The 22,502-nt window shown below is 37.3% G+C and overlaps 1 protein-coding gene across 1 annotated transcript; it reads left to right on the top strand.

Moving 5' to 3' along the window:
- Positions 1–423: 423 nt before the first annotated feature.
- LOC124164354 (lysM and putative peptidoglycan-binding domain-containing protein 2) lies at positions 424–19,240 on the top strand. The gene is made up of 3 exons (XM_046541641.1): positions 424–921; positions 9,227–9,567; positions 18,385–19,240. Exons 1-3 carry the CDS (start codon positions 754–756, stop codon positions 18,668–18,670), a joined length of 795 nt encoding a protein of 264 aa, XP_046397597.1. The 5' UTR covers positions 424–753; the 3' UTR covers positions 18,671–19,240.
- Positions 19,241–22,502: the final 3,262 nt, after the last annotated feature.

The following is a 22,502-nucleotide window of genomic DNA, read 5'->3' as shown; positions in this document are numbered from 1 at the left end:
CTTGGATAGATTTTCAAAAACGCCACTCATGTCGCCAATGGCAAGGCGATCCTAGAGGCAAGGGAGATTTGGAGCACCCTGCTGGCGATTCGCAGAAACTGTCATATGCATTTTGTGTATGCTTTTACATTGTGCACATTGCGCCTTCTATTTCTTGAGGGGGGTACAGGGGGTAGTTTCATTCTCTTCTCTATTATAATATTGTTTTAGGATAAATTTAGGTATGTTTTGTATTGCAATAGTGCTTAAGGCCAATGGATGGGACTTTAAATTTATTTATAGTTAGGGAAATAGATTTGATTTAAATTACGCGGGGACATATTAACCCGAGATCAAAATTTTAAATTTTTTCCATAAATGAGTCAGAAATAACTTCGATGCCATCACCACGATTTGGCCCTTTGAGTGATCCTTTTTGATCAAACAATGAATATTTTATGTTGGTAATATTTTTAAGCGATACTGCGATACTAGCTGGATATATTCCTTGGCGATACCAGCGATACTCACTGCGCTCTGAACGAGGCACTATCAGTCCAATCGTCTGGTGATCCATGTTGATCTTTTGTGACCATTTGTGACGCTGATGACCGATGTGGTGGTTGGTGTTTCGTTGATTCTGTAATTTGCGTTTGACAGTTCTGTAGATACTGCTATTAGAATGGTGCAAGAAAGCTCTCTCGCATGGGATACTTAAGTCTATCAGATTTGCTCTACACATATTTTGTGTATTAAAATCTATTTGTATTAGTTATGGCCGACGGTGGAAAAGATGAGAAACGCTACATTGGTGGTTTCGCTAAATCGTTGAAGAAGTATGGGAGCACTTGCAACCATATGAAGACTCAAGAAAAGCTCATAAAGCACACAGTGAGCAAATCTGATACCTTACAAGGAATTGCTCTGAAATATGGTGTCACGGTGAGTAGTTAGAAATTGTTTCTTACGATGGAAATTTTTTACTGCTTTATCTCGGTGGAACTGAAACGGCCCCCCTCTCTCGTTCTTGTTTTGATAATTTGATGTTATGTGAATACCCCTTGAGCGATTGTCATTTAAAGGGGTCATGTCAGTGGAAATATTCCGTCTGTTTGAGTGGTTCTTTATATTATCGATTTTTCCAGTATTATTGGGTGTTACTGCACGTGATTTCATGGTATATTTGTGCATCAAATGCTTTTTTTCAGTCAGGAGGAGGTTGATTATGGTGTCCTTATTTCATCATAGATCACTTAGGCTTCCAAATACCAAGAGCGAGACCATATATGCTAGGCACCAAAAATTTTCATATATTGTGGATGCAATCTTAAATGCCTGTTAAATTATTAGATAATCGAAAGTGCGGAGGTTGTAGATCTACAACCATCTATGTACCTACAGCAAGTTTAATTGCGTTGTTAATGCATTTCCTAAAACAGCTCCTGAAGCATCACCTGATATTTTACTCAGCTTAATAGCTGCTACTTGTTTCAACCTTATGTGCAATTAGTTTAATTTTGTAGATTTCAAGGACTATCGAAAATTCCAATATCAGCTTAATGAGAAGCGCTGGCCTCGTAAGGAACGCCGTAGTGGTTATTGTATTATTTAACTTGGTGAAGCTATTTTTCGAAGTATAGTTTTCCCTTCTCTGCCAAATATCGTGATCTACCAACTTCTCTCAAATATGGATTTCATAATTGCTTGTCAATTTCACATGCAAAACAATTGTCGTGTATCATTGTTGCAGTTTCTAAAATGTCCTGTTCTCGCCAACCTGTCAGCTTCTTTCTTCGTATTTTCTTTGGTAATCATGAAGTGCCCTTTCATATAACCTCATCTTTATTTTGAACTTCAGAACCACCTATTCGTCAAACTTTGTCAGGATTTATTTACTTTCCGCTGCAGCCAATTGGATAATATATCCTGAGATAATTCTTGAGCATTCCCTTGTATGTGATCACTGAGTTAAGCTCTATTTATGCAACAAGTCACCTAAAATTAAGTGTCAATCCATGTTAGTTTATGCTTGCATGATATACACTAACTCAGATTTTGACCAATTATTCATCATTTCATGTAAGTAGTCATGAAACAATGTGTAATTTTTCTAGGCTATCATTACTATACTAATAGTTTGTTCAAAACTATTTGACGTTTGAGTGAAACTGCCGTTTTCAATTACTGTGGTCTGCATAGGCAGTTGTACATCCAGAGAAAAATAAATTGTATGCTTATTTTTATCCCATTCTCATGAAACGTAATTCCCAGACAACATAGCATTTGTATTACATCAATGATACACAAAATATACGTGACCAATTACATATGTATAAGATGGAATATGATCGTATTACATCCGTATGTTTCATGCATAAGTGCTTCAAAAGTCCCCCACGGTGTATTTATATGTGCGTATTAAAAATTGGAAATCTGAATACCCATATATGAAATATACATATGTATCTACAGGCCCTGGTACATGAATTATAAATATTGATTTTCTGGCCCACATCCACATAATATACGTATTCATTATAAGGTGCATCTATGCAAAATTTAAAATTTACACCATTTATGTTTTAAATTCAGAGCAAATTTATTCTGTTCAAATGCGCTGTGAAAAAATGTGTTAAATGAACATTTTCAGAAATGAGACACCCGTAGAATTGATCAAATGGAGGAATAAATGTATGGAAACTAGAACTTGCGGGGCTGTCCGTAATGCCAAACATTGCAGAACCACAATAGGTTTGTTTCCTTCATCAAAGAAAACGAAAGCCATTGATTGCAATTCCTTACCCACCATTAGTGTATTCATAATGTACAAATTATGTATTTGGTTTTAGAAATACTGGTTTAGACGAATGGCAACGGTCAATTTTAACCTCATTTGAAAAAGGCCAGATTGGCGCCCATGCGATTCCACTCCACATGACATCACAGAGACCTAGTTTCTGTACGAGTAGATAGGAGTTTTACATTGTCTGAGATTACCAATGCATGCAAGATGCAAAGAGCTCAGGGAAACATGTCTTAATAATCACATATTAAAACTGCCTTAGGTCGTAAAGTTTCCTTCGTTTGATAGCGTATTAATAATCCTTATTTAAGCCAAGCGCTACCTGCTAGCAGCCTGCGTCCTATCAGCGCTAAAAGCCTCGCCCCAACGTCACCTCAATGGGCAACAGCTGGAAACAGAAATACATCACACGGAGTTTTCCCAGCATTTCTACATAACCGTCGCGTTTTCGCTCGCTTGAAAATTTTCACTTTTCATTTAATCACGAAAAATAGATATTGTCATTCAAAAATCTAAGAGCGTGAAATTCGTACTCCAGGAGTAATAATCTTTCGATTTAGGCGATAAAAAAATAATAGAAAACCACCCTGTTGTGATGTAATTTTGGCGAATAACTTATAAATAGATGATTTGAATCGTATAGTAGCACATCTTTGGTCAAAATATTGAAGAACATGCACACAAGAATACTCTCTTCAATCACAATGGAGGACTGTGTGCGTGGTTCACACTACTATAATTAATTTAACCCACAGAAAAAGGAGAAATCATGCCTTACCTTGATTATCCAGTAGCAGGAAACTGTTGGAGCTTCCTTCTACTTTAGCATAAGATGCAGGATGGAAGCATATATCCAGCAAAACTGGAGCACAGCATTGAGTTGAGTACACAATGCACATGCACCGGTTAGCGAGAATTACAATACTATATGAAATATACCATTAAGGTGAGGTGGGGTAAGTGCGACTTCGGGGTAAGTGCGACCCCCCCCTTCAGGAAAATCGTATTTCCGTTCTCGAAGCAGGCGGCGGTCGTGCAACATATTCCACATGAAACCAGAGCCAACGACTTTGTAATACTTATCCCTTAATTTCTCGTTCCACATGCTTAGGAAATATACCCGTCCGTTCATCTCGTAGTCTTAGTTGGTTGTAAGGAGAGGCTACACCGCAGTTCCCTCAGAATCAACGCATCGGAGGTGTTAGGCAAGAACTATATCTTGTTTTCTCTTCTTCATGGATTGATTTTCCTTGCTTTACTTTAAATTTAGGAACTCGGGTCATTATATTTAGTTTAGATGGGGGGTGGCACTTTCCCCATCGTAACCATTCATTCCTACCTTCCGGGGAAGGTGCGACCCCGTTGCTTGGGGTAAGTGCGACCCCCTGTCGCACTTACCCCAGGCTACGAGGTTGAAGTATGGATTGAATTTTTAGTTTCTGTCTAACAGTTCTTGCGTTAAACTTTTAGTTTCTGTCTGGCAGTTCTTGCGTTAAACTTTCTTAAATAAATGTTACAAAACACCAAAGTTTATAAAACTAGGTCTTTTAATTAGAGTCCTCTCATCGGCTTTTATTTTGAAGGTTTATCTGATAAAGATAGCTGACTTCAGTTTGTTGATTGATTATGATAGGGCATTGGATATCATGTCTTCTGACGAAGAGGATGTAGATGACATGGTATTAATGCCTGAAACAAGATAGCATGAGTCGAAAAAGTTTAACAAATTCGGTGACTAACATTCAAAGTGGAGATTGGATTCTGGCTAGATTCAGCAGCAAAAAGTCAGTTGCTCACTATGTAAGGAAAATTCTGGAGATTAATGAATAAGGTGATCCCGTGGTATCCCTTTTTGAGGACATTTTTTGGAACTGAAATAAGTTTCACCTGTCCACGGAATGAGGATTCCAGCGAAATACCTAGGGAAGATGTTATAAAATATTACCGAAGCCCTCTGTCGGCCGTTGAGGAAAGTTAACGTTTTGCCTATCTTTTTCAGGGGAAAACTTAAAATAAACAAATAAATATTCAATGTTCAATTGGTTGAAGACCATGAGTTTGTCTTCATTTTGCTTTTTTATATTAATAATTTAAGTTACGTTAGAGAAGAAATTCTTTGTTCATTACAATCTTGTTTGTATTCAGATTTGTTGTCATATGCAAGATTTATAATTTTTTTATTATTTTTAATTTATTCAGCTTTTATGCACACTAGATATTTTAAATACACTTTTGTATTAATGTGTAACATACTGTTACTATCATTAAAAAAACACATTTAACAACAATTCCATACTGTGCCATAATTAACCAAAAAACGCGAAAAAAAAAATCTACTTACATTACCTAAGATAAAAGTTGATTTCTCAAGAATGGTTAAACATAATTTGGTACTTTAAAAGAAATGTACAGCTGAATTTCTGGGCAAATCGCACTTACCCCATGTGCCACGTAATGTATAAATATATTGCACATCAGCCATGGGACGCACTTGCCCCATGTACGGGGTAAGTGTGATCCCTCTACAAGATTGTAAGTAAAAATTTATAAAAGTTACCACTTTACAGAGAGAGGATTTTTAATCTAATTATCATTTTCAGTGATTCACATATATATTATACATTGAATCTCCTGTTTTTAGCTAGCCTAGAAAATTTTCCTAAGCTAGTTAAAGTTGATGTATGCTATTTAGGGGTCGCACTTACCGCACCTTACCTTACATATTTTATAAAATCGTAAAATAATGATAAATAAGTTGCTAGTTAAGTACGGGTGGTACGGATTTTCTTTTAGTTATAAGGATAGATGACGGAGTTCCTCCAATTGCACTTCCTTGTAGTTGCAGTTCAGATGCCAAAAGAGCTGGGTATACCATAATGATTACAGCGATACAACTGTTTCATTCACTTGCCATGCTTAGAGCCATGAAGTTGATAGTTTAATTTGTCTTGTTATAACAGTTATCTTAAAATTTAGTTTGAAAATTTAATTTCACTTTTGTTTTTGCTATGTATTGGAACTATATTTTGTTTTTTTTTTCATTTGTTTTGAACCATTTTTCAATTAGTATATTTTGCGGATGGAGACTGTAATTTACATATGTAATATGTCTGTATTTCACATGTATTACAAATTAACATAAATATGGCCACCATCTTCACTCTTGCTCACTTTGACCTGTATATGATTTGTTTTTAAACTTTCTGGGTATAACTTCAAATGGATGAACGATCACTGAAATAAAGAAATCTGGCGTTTGCAGTGAAAATAATTATTTGTGGAAAATGTGTTTATGAACATTTCATTAGGCTCCACAGTAATCTACCTCCCAAAATTACAGGAAATATACATAAGTATTTTTTGTGTATTTTGGACCATATGTATCCAAATAAAAAAAATACAATATGTATTTATCATGTAAGACATGCCACTTTTTAATGTATGATTAAAGAGGAAATACATTGAATAATACGCATGTATTTTAGATGTTAAATGTGACAAATATGCATATGTATATCCAAATGTGTGTTGTGAGGGTTGGATTATTAAAGAAAGAATTTTAAAAATTTCCTCCTCTTAGTAATCCACTATGGTATTGAAAATTTTCAATTCCCTCATGTCTAACGTATTTAGTGAAATTTCATGTTGCATCAAAATATATTTAAAATCCACAGTCACAATCTCATTAACTTTATAATGCCTATGCATGAATTAATACGGTCAAGTAGCTGGAGATGTTGGATCTTGTCCAGTTTTCCATCTCTTAAAGAGCTATTTCATATTTAAATTTAATATAGATTTGTAATTCTATCCCACCACTGATAATTTTAAGTAAAGCGCTAGAACTAAGTAATTCACCAAGATTAAGAACTAAGGTTCACTATGATGAAAAATACAAAGTCAAGTCAAAATCTGAGTCAGTGGGTTTGATGCCTGTATGAACTGACATGGAATGACCCTTAAGCCTTGACCTATCTGTTATCTTTGTCAAAGCATCTTCATTCTCAAACATGCCATACTGAGTTAAAATTCGGCTAGTTAAGAAGGAGTAAATATTCATAACATAAATCTAGTACATAATCAGTGCAAAAATTAAACCTTATTATGTGCTGGTTGTTTTTTACCCGTTAAGAAAAATACATGAACCCTAAATATATATGAAATCCTAAATATATTGTTAATACTTATGAAATACTAATTACCTTAAGTTAATTATGTTTCTCCATTTCAGTACTTACAGCTCTATGAGGCAAATTGCCATGTAGATATTTTTTTTTGTTCTTGAGTCATTTTCACCAGGCATTATTATCATATCATCATAAGTAAAGGGAGGCCATTCATCATTTTCTGTTTTGGCTCTTGCCCTCTGTTCAACAATCCAGCCCAATGTCTCTCTAACAAGGGGAGACCACTTAACTTGCTCCGCCTTTTTCAATGCCGTATTTTTTATAGCATTCGGAATGGCGAACACATCTCTGAACTGATAGTGGTTCCATTGAATGGGCCTTAGTTAGGCTGTAATTAAATAATTTTCGAGCAGTATTTTTAACAAGCGCTATATAATGCAAAAGTAATGCATCCCCATACAGATGGGTTGGTTAGTCTAGAGGTAAGCATCTCTGGCTCTCACCTGGGGTGTCAGGGTTCGAGGCCTCGTCACGGCAGTACATTTTGTAGTCTTCATTTTGATCATGCGGTGACAAGTATTTCACTAATTTTAATTGCAGTAAAGATAGGTGTGAGAAAATTTTTTATCATCATAACGGCGATTAGGTATTTAAGCAGTGTCATTTTGGATGCGGTGATATGAAGACTACACTTGCTACCATCCTCAAAAATATGCAGAAAGATAAACGGTGGGCAGTGACAGTGGCTTTTTTTCAAAGAAATTGCATTTGTAGGTGGTCCTCTTGTTGTTATGCTGGAGGGCTGCGGAAGATGGGAAGCAGCGAGAACAAGACACATTTGGCGAAATTGTTGATTTTATATAATCAACCTCTATTCTATCCTCTTTGTTAATTGAACTAATGTTTTGGAATGGCTCTTTTAGCATGTAGATACTTGAAGTAAACTTTGGAGTAATGTGAATTACAAGTGCTTGAGAGATATGGCAATTTATATTTGTTTTGTGTTCTTATTTATTACATCTGCACGTACATTGCTGCTCGCCACGAGTCTTAGTGGCATGTGCTTTCGCAAGAAAAGTTTTTCATTTTTAATTTGGAAGTAGATCAGTATAAGTAATACAAAAAATTAGCATTTTAGCATACACTAACCCGTGGTAGTGTAGTCCACATCCATAATGTCACTGCTTAAATACATTTTAAAAAATTCTCACACCTATGTCTGTTGCAATTAAAACTAGTGAAATACTTGTCGCTGCATGATCGAAATGAAGACTACAAAATATACTGTTGTGATGAAGCCCTCCCCGGGTGAGAACCAACCCATCTGTATGGAGATGCGTTATTTTGGGATTATATAGCGTTTGTTAAAAATACCACTCTAAAATTATATAATTATTTACAGCCAAACTAAGGCCCATTCAATGGAACCACTTTCAGTTCAGAGATGTTTGCCATTCCGAATGCCATAAAAAATACGGCATTGAAAAAGGCGGAGCAAGGTACGTCTCCCCTTGTCAGTAGTTTCTATTGCACATTTTAACTGCCACATCACTTTAGCGTATCTGATACCAAATGCTGATGAGTAATAGCTGATTCCCTCACCCTTATCTGGTAATGAATTTTTTGGCCTACATTTTTTTTCTCTCATTACTGCGTCCTTCATAAATTGTTTTTGCCTTCCTAGCCATGTGTTTTAATGGTGTGGTGTGGTGTAGGATCAGGGTAGCTCAAGAATCCACAAGCACTCTTCTCTGCTGACCAACCCCTGATGAGTTGGGGACTGCACCCAAAGAGTCTGTCCAAAAAGATGCTGTGGAAAAAATTTAACATGACAGAGAATTGGTTGTGTTGCCTGGCCTAGGTTGATATTTGAGGGATCCTAAATAGCTGAAATGGATTTTTGCTGCTGGCTCTAGCTTGAGAAAGGATGCATTTGAATGTCTGTAGTTGCATGATCCATGTTCATCAGAATGGTATAAAACTGAAGCGTCATCAATGGGGGAGTTAACCCATTTATTTCCGGAAAGCCTGGCTCGTATTTTGGGGATTGTGAGCCCTAATGTAATAATTAGCACCATAAGGTGTGGAATTAACATAACTTGTATCATAATATGTAGAGTTAATCATATGCCTAGGATGCAACCGTGGACTATGGAATCCCATCCTCAATGGTTGATACAGAGGATATAGGTCTTGTGATTCAGTTGATCCCTTTCTAGAAGAGTGCCTCTGTTCTCAGCAATAGGAATGCTTCTGGAGGTCTTTTTTGTAACTCCCATCATCCTAATTGTTATACACGTTGATTTCTTTGTTACAGATGGAGCAGATAAGGCGCATAAACCGACTGTGGGCCTCGGACAGTCTATTTCTTCGTGAGAACCTGCTGATCCCCACACCTGACCATCAACGAGAGCTCTCTACGCCTGAGCTTGAGGCTGCTCTTGCCAGTCCACTGTCCTCTTTCGAATTCCTGGCGTCAGCCAGCCAGGACCCAGCTACGTCACCTATCATGCGCGAATGTGTGGCTTCCGAGTCGCAGGAGAATGTGTCTGCCCAGAGAACAGAGGACGAGAAGTCTGTGCTGCAGTTTCTGGGAGAGATTGATAACTCAATAGCCCACACAAAGAACATGGTGAAGAAAATTCAAGTGTCTAGCAAGTGAGTTGTTTGAAATGCTTCATCGTTTCACTTTGTAGCATTCATTGCTGCTTCTCGTCTTTTTTATTTTTTCTCTCGCTTTTGCCTGTTGCAGGTGGTACCATTGTCTGGAAACTAATTTTATTCGTGAATTGATAAAAATTTAAGACTCCTCTTCATATCCTTTCTTTGTGCTTGAGTACTCTTCTAATCCCTAAGAGGCATAAGGTTGAAAAAGATGAAAGACATTAAAATTAAAGCTAATCTTATTTCATAAGAAATTGTTTGAACAACGGCACAAAGTCCTCCTAATAAAGCATAAAAATCAATTAGATGATCAACCAGCAATTATTGCAGTATAAACCCTGAAACCATCTCATAAATTTATAATTTTTTCCCACTTTGTAGTTACAACCTTAGTTAATATAAATCCAAACCATTTTGGCCAAAAAAGCAGTACACCCATGTCTCGTATAGCGCAAGGGATGCGTTCCTTGGGGTCTTAGCGCTATACGAATTTGCGTTATACGAGAGCGTTTTAACATTGGGAAGATAGGGATGCGTTCCTGGTACCATAGGTCTTGGGTATTGAATTTCCTCTTAAACATATATATTCCCATAAATAGCCTTAGAAAACATTATTTATAAAAATGTTTATAGTTTAAAACATCTTTAAAGATAGTATGCACGCATTTGAAGACTTTTATTCACGTTAAAAAAAATTCTTACGTGCTTTTGAAATTCCCTCCTGTCGTGTGGGTGGGCTAACATCTGCTATCTCAGGGGTTCGTAATGCATTGCCGGCAGTTGTCGATTTTTCAAACCAGTCTAAAAACAACTATTGTGTCACCCAGGCCCTTTTGTCGCTCATCGAAATGACAGGCAAATGCTACTTACTAAGGCCATTTCATAGCTAGCGGAGTTTATAATTGATAAATCATTTTAATTTGAAGTCCTCCGAGTCATTAGCAGCTACGTGAAACAGTCTTTAAATGCCTTGAAACCTGACCCAGGTTTTCTTTCCCTGAAAATGAATGAACGAGAATGCATTCTTTTCCAAAAGAATATCGTCTCGTCAACACTAAAAACTAGTTGAGGGGGAAAGGAACCACTTTCAATCACAGCTTGGAGTTCATCAGAAAATGTTGTGATGACTGCGCTATCAACACTTGCAGATTCACCTGATATCGCCGCACTGAAAATACCTGCTTGCCGTTTAAATTTTGGAACCAACCGGAGCTTTCACTAAATGTCTCGGAGCGATTACCACTTTCGTCTTTTTGTACTGATTCACTATGAACTTTCCGTATGTGTAGACCGCTTGGTTGAAGTTGGTGCGGCTGAGGTCACTGATGTTTTAACTTCGTCTTTATTCAGAATAAGGCATCGTGCATTTAAACTTCCGCGCAATACCGCTTTGACGTTCTCCATTTTCAAAGCAAATGACCTCTTTCAATTTCTCTTCTAGGTTAATGGTTTTTCTTGATAACTTCTTGATTTTTCTACCCGCATTCCTATTTTTTGCCATTTTCTCTTGGTCCTTACTCTGCATGGCTCTATCAAAATCACCTTCTACTGCTCGACTGTATTCTTGAGACGCAGAGGGCCTACGACTGCGGGGAGGGAACGAAGCTATTGTGTTTGAGACTCTATAGTGGACCCTCTTATATGTTGATGCTATTCATGCACCACTCGGCCACCGCTCCATTTCTCCCCCGTGAATACCGATGACGTTGAAGGCTTTAGCGTAGCCCCTCTACCTGGAAGTCAATCGCCCGATAACCTATGACGGCCAAAATTACGTCTCAACCAGTATTTCTTAAAAAAAACTCATTTCCACTAGCCCCACGCTTAATTAATGATCTAAATTAAGTCATTCTGTTAAGGAGACGAGATAAATTACTCCGGTAGGCCGGCTATCTAGACCCAATGACGAGTAATACTTTTGGCCATTGCACAGGAATGGATTTCGATTAATACTAGAGATGGGTCGAATAGCAGATTTCTCGAATTCGAATATCGAATTCGAATATTAAATCATTGCTCGAATATTCGAATACCTCGAATTTCGAATACCTCGAATACTAAATGATGAATGCTGGAATGTTTGACTCGGTTGCCTATGCAGCAGGCAACACAAGATTTTGGGGAGTAATTTTGATTTCCTTTAAATGATTCGAACAGGAATTTAGCTGATTAATGAATATTTTAATTTTATGGAAACAATTGGGCATATCATTAATTCAACTAACATCGCTTTACCCCCACTCCTGCTGCCAAGTGCTAGCTGACAATCTGAGGCATTTTGCAAAATACAAGCTCTATTCCACCGGATTTTCTTGAATTATTTTCAGTCCATCTTTGGGAGTTCTCACGAGATAAGAAGATGAATTGGAATTGCTATCAGGGAGAAACCAAATATTCTGAGAAAATATCCCTTTGTCTGGGACTGTAACAATAAAGATTTATAGCACCACTCATAAATTGTAACTTGATATATGTTTTCGGAAAAAAATACCGCGTCAACTTCCGAGAAGCTCTGCTGCTCATATCGAGTTTCGCCAGAATGCTAAGTCTCCGTCGTATTTTGACATTTATTTCGTTGCGTAAAATGCTTAAATAAACTCAGAAATACGTCGTGTTTGGTCTTATTCTTTTTGAAATTACGCGCACATTACTAATATTTCAATCCAACAAAGGTGTAACATCAATTGACGAAAGTCATTCTTCGACACCTTTTGTGCTAATAGATGACTCATGCAGCGGTTGACCTCCACAGAAATGGGGAACTTCGATGCTGTTAGGAAAAAAAAGGTCAGTGGGGGAGAAAAGGGAGGGCCCGAAACACGATTCTATTGTTCTCGAGTAACTTGGATATTTTTTCGAAGCTAAGGTCTTCGTAATATGATCCCTGCGCGAGTTGTGACCTTTTTTTTTATTTCGAAGAAGAGGAAAGCCTTAGAAAGCTAGTGCCGAATGGAGAGGGATACCGGATCTTGGGAAATGCGCTAATGTAAGTATCCCACGGTAGTCACAAAGCAGTTGACTTCCAGAAATGGGGAACTTCGAAGCAGGTAGCCAGAAAAAGGTCTGTGGGTGAGGAAAGGGGGGAGGGCGTGAAACACGTTTTTATTGTTCTCGTAACTCGATCTTTTTTTCGAAGCAGGGGTCTTCTTAATGCGATCCCTGCGCGAGCTGAGACCTTTTGATTTTGGAGAAGAGGAAAGCTTCAGAGTGGGTGAGGCGAGTCCTGAATGGAGGGGGATAGCGGATCGTGGGAAATGCCCTAAGGTTGCTATCCCAAGGCACTGAGGTTCTCCTGGTGGGGGGGAATCGGAGATTTTCGGATTTTTTCACCCGACCATTTTCGGTTCCCCTCGTCGAACTATTTTCACCGCTAAAATCCACGAATTTGATGTAATTCGTCAACTTGCGTAAAACGGCGCTGCGAGCACTAAATGACTAGAGTTCTCATTTTTCCGAGTCAACTACCAACGATGTGCGAGTGACAGTGTATGACGCGAAATTCAAAGTATTCGAGGTATTCGAGGCGGTACTTTTCGCATAACTATTCGAAACCTCGAATATCGAATACTTTCTAATATTCGAGGTATTCGAGTATTCGCGGATACTATTCGCACATCTCTAATTAATACATAAACAAAAAAGAAGATTTGAGGCAAGTAATAATATTAATATGCGTAAAATGATAGAAATTTCGTTTGTACTTAGCGCAAGTTCACGTTTTATCACGAGAGCGTTTAAGATATTTGATTAGGCTACACTGCGTTGCAATGTTTTCCCGAGGAACGAATTTGCACTATATCAAAATTGCGCTATACGAGACATGGGTGTACTTCTTAAGCTATGAGTATTTGTATGTACCCAGTCACTGAAGAAAATTCTGCCTTTTGTTCACATTATACCTAATTTTGGAATTATTATATAAACAAACATAAGCAAGCTATGGTAATAAAAATTTATATGCTATAATCACATAGCTTTAGTTTTCAAAAATCATGTGAAAGATTTGTTCTATGAATATTAAAAATAGCCGATTTGACAAATTTCATTCATGAGCAACATTTTCATGTGCAACCTCATTTAACATGATATAACCACCTACGTTTAATGTGCTGTTGACCATAGAAAAGTATGTTGTTAGGAGCAATTTCAGACATAGTCATTGATATAGTTACAGAAAGCCGTTATCCCACTAACTCTTTGTTGAAAAACACCACTTTTTCAACTTCTAATGACAAAAAAGGGAGTACTCGTAAAGGACTGACATTTTTTATACGACGAGTGGTAACTTTCTTTTTCTTTTATGGTATGAAATCCCCAATATTTTAATGTTACATGTGAAACGGCAGACTCACCCATATTTCAGGACTTCCTACCATATGAGGAGTAGGTTTCCTCTCAGTCCATTCACATTATAATGCTATTTCTGTCACATTAGTAATTGTAATATTTACTTGTACACAAAGTGAAAAATCTGCATGTTTGTAGAATCTAATCAGTGGCTATTGGTATTCTGTCCAATACTCAGACCACTTTCCACTCCAAAATCCTGTGCTCCTGTGGTTGTTGATTGATTGAAATATGCAAATAATTTACATAGGGTTAGACCCCCTGAGTGCTTGAGGCATCGAATGCCATCAGCTTGAGCTGTACATGGAAAAACCAGAATATGCACCATTTTGAATTTTATTCAAGGGAAAGGTTGTGGAAAGTCAGGGTTCCATAATTAATTTCCTTTTATTTTTAGTCCCCCACCTTCAGGCAAAATTACAGCTCTCTAGGTCATTGGGAAGTGGTCTGGAATTGGTAATTCTCAGTGGGTAGTCAGTCGTGTACTTCCTGTGAGGGCCTTCACAAGTTATGAAATTAGTACCGCAGTCAAGATTTTCTCGCTCCTAGAAAAAAAGTGTTATCAGGGGTCCACTGCAGCCCCTATATTTGCGGCTCACATCTTAACACTTTCACTGCTGGCCATTTTGATGAAAAATATCGCTGTGAGCGGCAGTGGTTTTTCTGCATAACCAAGTAGATATGTCTCTATGGATACCGTAAAAAATAATAATAAAAATCCTATGATTGTTTTAAACAAATAAAACGAAGGACGCACCGGTGCGTCTGCCGCTCACAGCATTGTCAAAGCTATGCAACCCGTGTCACATCGTTATGCAACCCGCTATACAAATATTTTTATCTCCCTTAATTCTAATCTAACGTTCATATATTTCAACTTATTTTGCAAATAAATAGATATATTTAAAAATTTGGAGTATTCGAAAATTATAAAATTTTATTTATTTTTAATTAAATAATATTTTTCTCGTAAATAATTACAGATACATAATTTACTCGTGGTTTTGGGATAACTTTCAAGAATCATACTGAAAAAACACTAGAATGAAGAGTGCTATTTAAGTCAGCAATAAATATAAGACCTAAGAAAATATCCTTAAGCATAAAACCGTTTTTTATGGGCAATCTGGATCGTAAGTGCTAACATATTTTCTCACTCTGTTTTTGGCACTTACTCTGCACTTCTTTCTTCCTTTTTTTTCATTTCCAAATTATGTGGTGAGTGAACATGTTTAGGGGAACTCATTGAAGGCATTACCTCAGGTTGGACATTTAGCAATGAGTTTATTGATTCATCGCGGTATTCTAACAAATTTACACGTTTCCCACTAAATCTTTGGTATAGAATGAAAGAATGAATCATTATTATCTGAATAAAGTATATTCTCAACTTTAGGTACCTACGGAGAATTTTTGATTCGCAAAGACAATATGACAACAATTTATCGGTCTTGTCTTTGCCTCCAATATGTTTATTGTAAGCGTCCACCATACTGGGCTAAGTTGAAACCCTTTCCCGCCTGCCCGCAGAATCGTGTCCATACTCAGACGAAATCATCTTCACATCTCTTTTATCCCCCCATTTCAAAACGCACCCCCCATTATATCGTAGCAAGCCGCAAATTCACCCTTCTCTAATTTTTTTTAAATATATCCGGGTTATTTTTCCTTTTCATTAGCAGAATGACTGTACAGTATGTTTTCTCTGTACTTACAGTATGTTTTTGCAGACAATGGAAAAGGCTCACACTGTCGTAAAATTATCCCTGTACACATGCCCCTTATTTTTAAAATTTGCCAACAATTTATGAGTCACTTTCTCTGCGTTCCCTGCTCCCCCCACTTTTTTACCCTCGGTGCCACAATATATCAAGCAATCCAAAACCAAACCGTATTGCAAACAAAAAGTACACTTCACTCATACTTGCTTGGAATGTATCATGCAAGGGCCGTATTTTGTAAAATAGATCAAGTGTTAGCCTTCAACCACATTTCTATCTAATTGTAAGTGCATAGTGAGAAATATTTGCAAAAGCTATCTCGAGACCTGTATGTGGAAAAAACAGGGAGATAATATTTTTCAGATATTTTCCAATAATATTATAATCTACTAAGAGAAATAAAGCCCATAGGAAATAGAAGGTCAAAAAAGTTTCCAATTATCTTCGACTCAAGACTTATTCCAAGACGTTATTCGCATTTGGAGAAGTATTATTTCGAACCACATATTCAGCATTGATATACGTTTCTATTACAACTCAAAAAACATCATTGGCAATGAGTCGTAAGTCGTAAGGATTCCTGCTGGGAGCATTAAATTTTTTGTCCTGAGGTGCCAGAAAAAAGGATATCTGTTACTTAGAGTTCAGCTTTGTACCATAAATTGAAGTTATTTGAGTGCTTTCGGAACAGTTTTGATGATGGTGCATGGGCGTTTTCTTCCTGACTCTCTTCGAACGACTCCTGTGGAATTCCTTCCTGGGATGCATTATCTTCCTTGCTGTCCATCTCCTCATCAAACTACTTGAGGATATCCATCAACTCTTAATTAGTCTTTTTCTTCAAAATTCTCTAAGGATATTCATCTCTTTTTTCATAACGTTCCCGCTGAACCAGGTGTTGATGCTACTGGCTCCTCAGCCATCAAATGTAATGGGAAAAAATCAAGATATTCAGGTAACAGGTGACACCTCCGATGATACTTCAGAGGATAGATATCTCCGAAAATCGAGCATATCAATGTATTCCGAAGGCCCCAAGCACCTAGTACTTTCCTGTGGCAACGTCTTACTTGATATGATATTTTGGCGAGAGGGCGTGGAGGGATGAGAGTGAAAGGCATGCCTCGACGACACTGTTTTTATAGGCCAGACGAAAAGATATCCGCATGAAATGAGACGAAATATTACCCTTTTTTTTCACACATTATTGTGATCGTCTTGGAATTCCCGGTATTACATTTCCGTCATATCGGCATTGAATTTCATTCTCAAGGTCAATGCTAATGGATCCTGTGTAAAATATTTTATCTTGATATGGTGGTCGATTTCAGTTTCGTTTGTAATGTATACGCAGAGTGTGGTAATTATATTCCTATCTGTCAGTTTAACAAAGTATATAACCTTTGCAATTGGCCCGTAATATAATGAGACACTTGTCTATAATATTGTGATTCGGGGTTTTGTGGGACAAGTGATGTTCAGCAACATTTTTCATTATATTTCAGAAAAATTCGGCAACATTACGGCATGTTTACATAATCAATCTGCTATATGGAAGAATAAAAGAAGAGTGCAATGGATTATAATTCATTATTATCAAAGGGGATTACATAATGCCCCTCGATATGCCTTATGGTAATAACTTCTTAGAGCTAACTTTTTCCGCGTTATGCACGATAAAGGTACATGTGTAGAAAATTCTGGCATCGAACCTGGGTCAACTACGCGTATTACGTTTTCAAGGGATTAATCATCGCTAAACGTAATATCTATTATGTTCAAAAGAAGCAACCATGACAATTGTTCAAACCAATCTGTTCACATATTTTTGCTATCTTCAGGTATATCGATACATTTCCACATATTCGAATAAACTGAATATAAAACTTTATTTGACATAAATAATATTTAGAAGAGTTTTTGATGCATACGAGACCCATTTATCTCCGTTTCCGAGACGATTAAGTTCAGAAAAATTAATATATCATAAAAATCACGAAAAAATGGAAAAAAGATGTAAAAGTAGTTACAGTAAAAAATGACAGTTGATTCCTAGAAACGACGGCCAATACGGAATAGTGCGGAATGTAATAGAGTAGCGAGAGGTAATTTGGAGCGCCCAAGACGTTCTCGGCTGATTCTATGGGCATTTGAAAACGGGCCGAAGCAGGACGCACCGGTGCGTCCTCCACTCAGCGTTATAGTTTGCGCAGGACGCACCGGTGCGTCCGCCGCAGCGAAAGTGTTAAACCTACATCCTACTTTCTCTGCTCATCCTGCTACAACGCAACCCTCAAAGCATATCTGTATGCCTACCGAGCCTCCTATCAACAAAGTAGCCAATTTCCTGGTCCAGAAATTCGTATTTGTTGCATGGAGATATTATGTATTAGGTTGTGCATTATTGCGTTGCCCTGTATTTGTACTTGCTGATGTTGCACAGCTGTCTGTGACTTATGGTTTTTTGGCTTGTTTGTTGTCCTATGGCTCTGAGGAGGACTGAGTGAGTTGTTTTCTCTGCCTTCAGAGTACTGTAAGTAACGAGCAACTTTGTACCATCTTAGGCTCTGGCACAAAGTTATTTCCTCCTGGGATTAAATTCACCATGATAAAGTGATTTGGCATAATTGTAGCATACCTGATTGTAAAAGGGAAGATCCAGGTTTGAATCCCTTCTGTTTTCCAGTAGTTGGTACCTTGCTTGGTTTCTACCTTTTGCAGTGCATCTCACTGTCTGTGTCAGTTTCAGGGAGGAGGAGCAGGAGGGTGTTGCACCTGTGGGCAAGAGGCGACCCCTTCACTCGAGGTTGCACCCCAACCACCAGGGCGCACAGAACCACCGGAACACCACCAAGCCAAACAATCACCATGTGAACAACAAGCACCACAATAATCATGGAGGGAGCAGTGAGGAGGACAAGAGGGTAGGCATTGAACCCCTGCCTCCTGTCGTCTTGACTCAGGGCAAGAAGGTGAGGTCATCTATGCAGCGCTTGGAGCAGGAGGCAGATGAAATGTTTGAGTTATAGCCTCACACCCTCAACCTGTATTGCTACATATCGCGCGCAAGGAGTGAGAGACATGGATTCACTCATCATCCTCTGGTGACAAGGGTAGAGTGAATGTAGTCCACAATTGCAGACTCCTCATCAATCGCTCTCTTCATGCGAATAATGGAATTGTTGTAAATGACATGCTTCCACTGTTAATCTCATCGCATGGGGTCTTAGTGTGGGAATCTAATCCATTGGTAAATTTGTTGAAGCGTTCAGTTTGAAGATTTTTCTTGAGTTGTGTTGTCATTTTATCCTTTCCCAGTTTGTGTTTGGGTATCATTTTACTCTGATTGATTTGTGTTTTGTGGAAATTGTCCCTTGTATGTGTTACACTCATTAGCAGTCAGTCAGCTGTGCCATCGACAAGTGCTCTTTGGCAGTGGAATGCTAAGTTTGCAAATTACCACATCGCTGCATCCCTCTGCTACTGGGTAGCATTTTTATCATTTTCCTTTGTATGACTTAAGTCTAGGCGGCTTATATTTCATCCCAAGGAATGAATGTTATTGCAATGTAACTTTGGTTTGTTATTTGTGAATGAGTGTGTGTGTGTGTGTGACTGCGACTAGAAAGCACATTTTATTCATATATTCATGTTCTGCATGTGCTTCATGTTGCAGAAGTTACTATTGTTAATACTGTAAAAAGAGTTGGATAGTTTCTTGGAATCCACCATAAGTTTCGTTTGGTCTAATCTTAGGATTGAGTAGGGGTGTGTTCAGTTAATCTCTCTGCTTCATAAATATATTTTTAGTTATATTGTGAACAAGAATATTTTTGTTACTAAGAAAAATGTTAATAAAACTTTTTACTACCAATTGCTTTTTCTGTTTTTCATATTTAAAAGGCAAGGTGTCTTTCCTGGAGTGGACCGTTTCCCTGAGTCGTAACAACTTTCTCGAGTGCTTTCATGTCAGAATTCACAGGGATATTTAAGTTTTTTATTTTATTTTTTTATATTATTAAATCACTATTAGTAGTAGTAATTTAGAAGTATGTGTACCTCAAACCCTCTTGAGTGACTTTAAATGCCCGTAGTCCTCTCCACGCGTCCTCAGAACACCATGCCTCAAGCGTGGGTGACACACCAAAGGCATCTGAATTTTTCATTATGAATTCATATTTCTCAAACTTCCATTCATGTACTTTTAGTGAGTATGAATGAGAGACATATCTGCTTGCTTTTTTCTGTGCATCTTTGTTGTCTGTGTTTGTGTGCTTGTATTTTTTTGAATATTATTTCCAGCTGATGACAGGAAAGACATTTTCCTCTAGGAGCAGCGTACGCTGGATGCTAATGAAAGATATCCTTCCACTCATTCTCTGACTTATATGTGCTTTCATAGCGATCGAGTGTTCTGTGTGGGGATGTGGAATGATTACCTCAAAGGTCCATTATCATGTGCCCTTCTGCCTCATCATTTCCTTTCTCTTCCATTGCGGCAATGATAGTGAAGGCATGGTTGGTCCAGGCATTGTCACTCAATGCTTCTCTGAATCTAGAAGATATGCCAGCATCTGGTATCTTATTTATACATACATTTGAAGCTTAGGATTTGGGTTTTTTCATGGCTACGTTTGCTTTGGTGTTTATTTTTTGTTTTTTTTTCTGCCTTGGGTTCATTTCATATCTGAACCCCTCTTTAGATGACCATGGCTTCTAGCTCTTGTGAGTTGTCCTATGAGCAAGTGCTTGAAGCTCTGGAAGAAAAGAGTGCAGAATGCTCAGATATCACTTTGGAGGTATCAATTGGATATTCCCTGGATTCCAGTAATGAAGAGGATATACCATCTCATTTTTCTGTAAAGTTTCAAGAAAATAATTGGGAATAGAATGACAATGCTTACCCCCTTCTACCTTTTGCATGTGATTTAGTTGTTCTGTTCCGTGTACAATTGATCCCTTGGCATATTTTTGAGTTATTTTTTGATGATGATATAATTACAATTATAGTGACTGACAAACCACTATCCATAACTATTTCTCACTTGTGAGAAGGAAAAAATTATGAAGCAGAAAAAAATCATGCTTTTAAAAGTGGGTTCCCACAACAATGGGGAAATAAGGGTATTTCTACGTTTACTGATGTCGATGGGAATAATTCAGAAACCATGCCCCAGAATATATTTTATTGGTAAAAATTTATTAGAAACTCCATTTTCTAGATAACATCTTTGAGGAAGTTGTAATAAAAGGATACAAAACTGAATAAAATTTTGCCAAGTGGTGAATATTTGAAAAATAAGTTCCAAACAGTGTATGTACCAGGTAAGGAAATCAGTGTAGATGAATCATTGTTACTGTTGAAAGGCAGGCTGTCATCGAAACAGAACATTCCCATGAAAGCTCCCTGGGATGGAGTAAAATTGTTTGAACTTTGTGACTCTACAGGGTATTTACGGAATATTATAATTTACTATGGTTAAAAAATAAATGGGCTGTGGACAAAGAGCAGATCTTTTTTCAACAAAAGCTGTTCTAAGTTTGTATACGAAACTATTAGACTCTGGTGGATATGTTTAAATTAACGATCTTTACAGTGGTCCTCATATTTTTCTGAGGTTTCGTCAGAGAACAACAGATGCTGTTGGGACAGTAAAAGTTGCACAAAGGCTTACCATTAAATCTCAGAAAGAAACTAAAGAAAGGAGACGTTGGTCATGTAATGTGAGGGACATTGGTTGCTTTGAAGAGGAAGGATAAACGCAATGTTGCAGTGTTGACCACAAAACATTCAGACAAAATGCAAAGTTGAAAGGGCAGGCTAGAATATGTAAATAAGCCTCTGTGTGCAATAGAATATAATAAATATATGGCCAGTGTAGATTTAAAGATCAGCTTTTAGAATCTTTATTGCTGGAAATAAAAAGGACAAATGTCGTATAAAAAATTATTTAACCTCTTAGTTAATAATAATAATAATAGTTTTATTAGCCAAAAGAACCAATACAAGTAAGTAAATGGTATAGGCTTCGTCAAGTATAATACATAATTGGTATTTTAGATAATGTTCACTCAAAAAAACAAAGACATCTTCCTAAAATAAAAAAGTTACATTACAAATTTCAAGCACACAATAGTGAAAGCTGAACAACAGCCATGTATACTTCAACACTTACTTCACAGCACAAAACCTTAAGCACAGGTATACAATTCTCATTTAATAGGTTAACACATCGAACTACATACTTTCTTTACAATAGTTAATAAATTCATCAACACTATACAATGCCTTTCCAGTCAGGTATCTTTTCAGATTTACTTTAAAATTATTTACAGAAGACAAACTTCTCAATTTTTCTGGTAAAAGGTTATATAGTTTTGTACCCTTATGTAGAGGACCATTACTACTCCTTTTTGTTTTCCTGGGTAGCACATGTAAACAGTCTTTGGTTCTGGTCATATGTGAATGGAAGTCAGAATTTTTTGGGAGAGAATTTATACGTTTTTTTATGAATAGCATTAAGTTCAGAATATAAATGGATGTTAGAGTTAAAATTTTGTGTGCCTCAAAGTGAGGTCGACAGGATTCTCTATATTTTAGGTTTAGCATAATTCTTACAGCTTTCTTTTGCATAGTGAATACCTCAGTGCTATTGCAACTGTCACCCCATAAAATAATGCCATAAGAGATTAAGGATTGAAAATTAGCATAGTACACATATTTTAAAACACTCAAAGAAACACTTGATCGTAAATAGCGCAGTTGATACATAATATGTGACAGTTTGGTGGTTAAGATTTCGACATGTCTAGACCACTTCAAGGATTTGTCTAGTGTGATTCCAAGGAAAGAAATATTAT

Source organism: Ischnura elegans, chromosome 8 (assembly GCF_921293095.1).
Source record: "Ischnura elegans chromosome 8, ioIscEleg1.1, whole genome shotgun sequence".
NCBI lineage: Eukaryota > Metazoa > Arthropoda > Insecta > Odonata > Coenagrionidae > Ischnura > Ischnura elegans.
The sequence above is the reverse complement of the archived record's forward strand: the minus strand, read 5'-3'. Positions and strand labels throughout refer to the sequence as shown.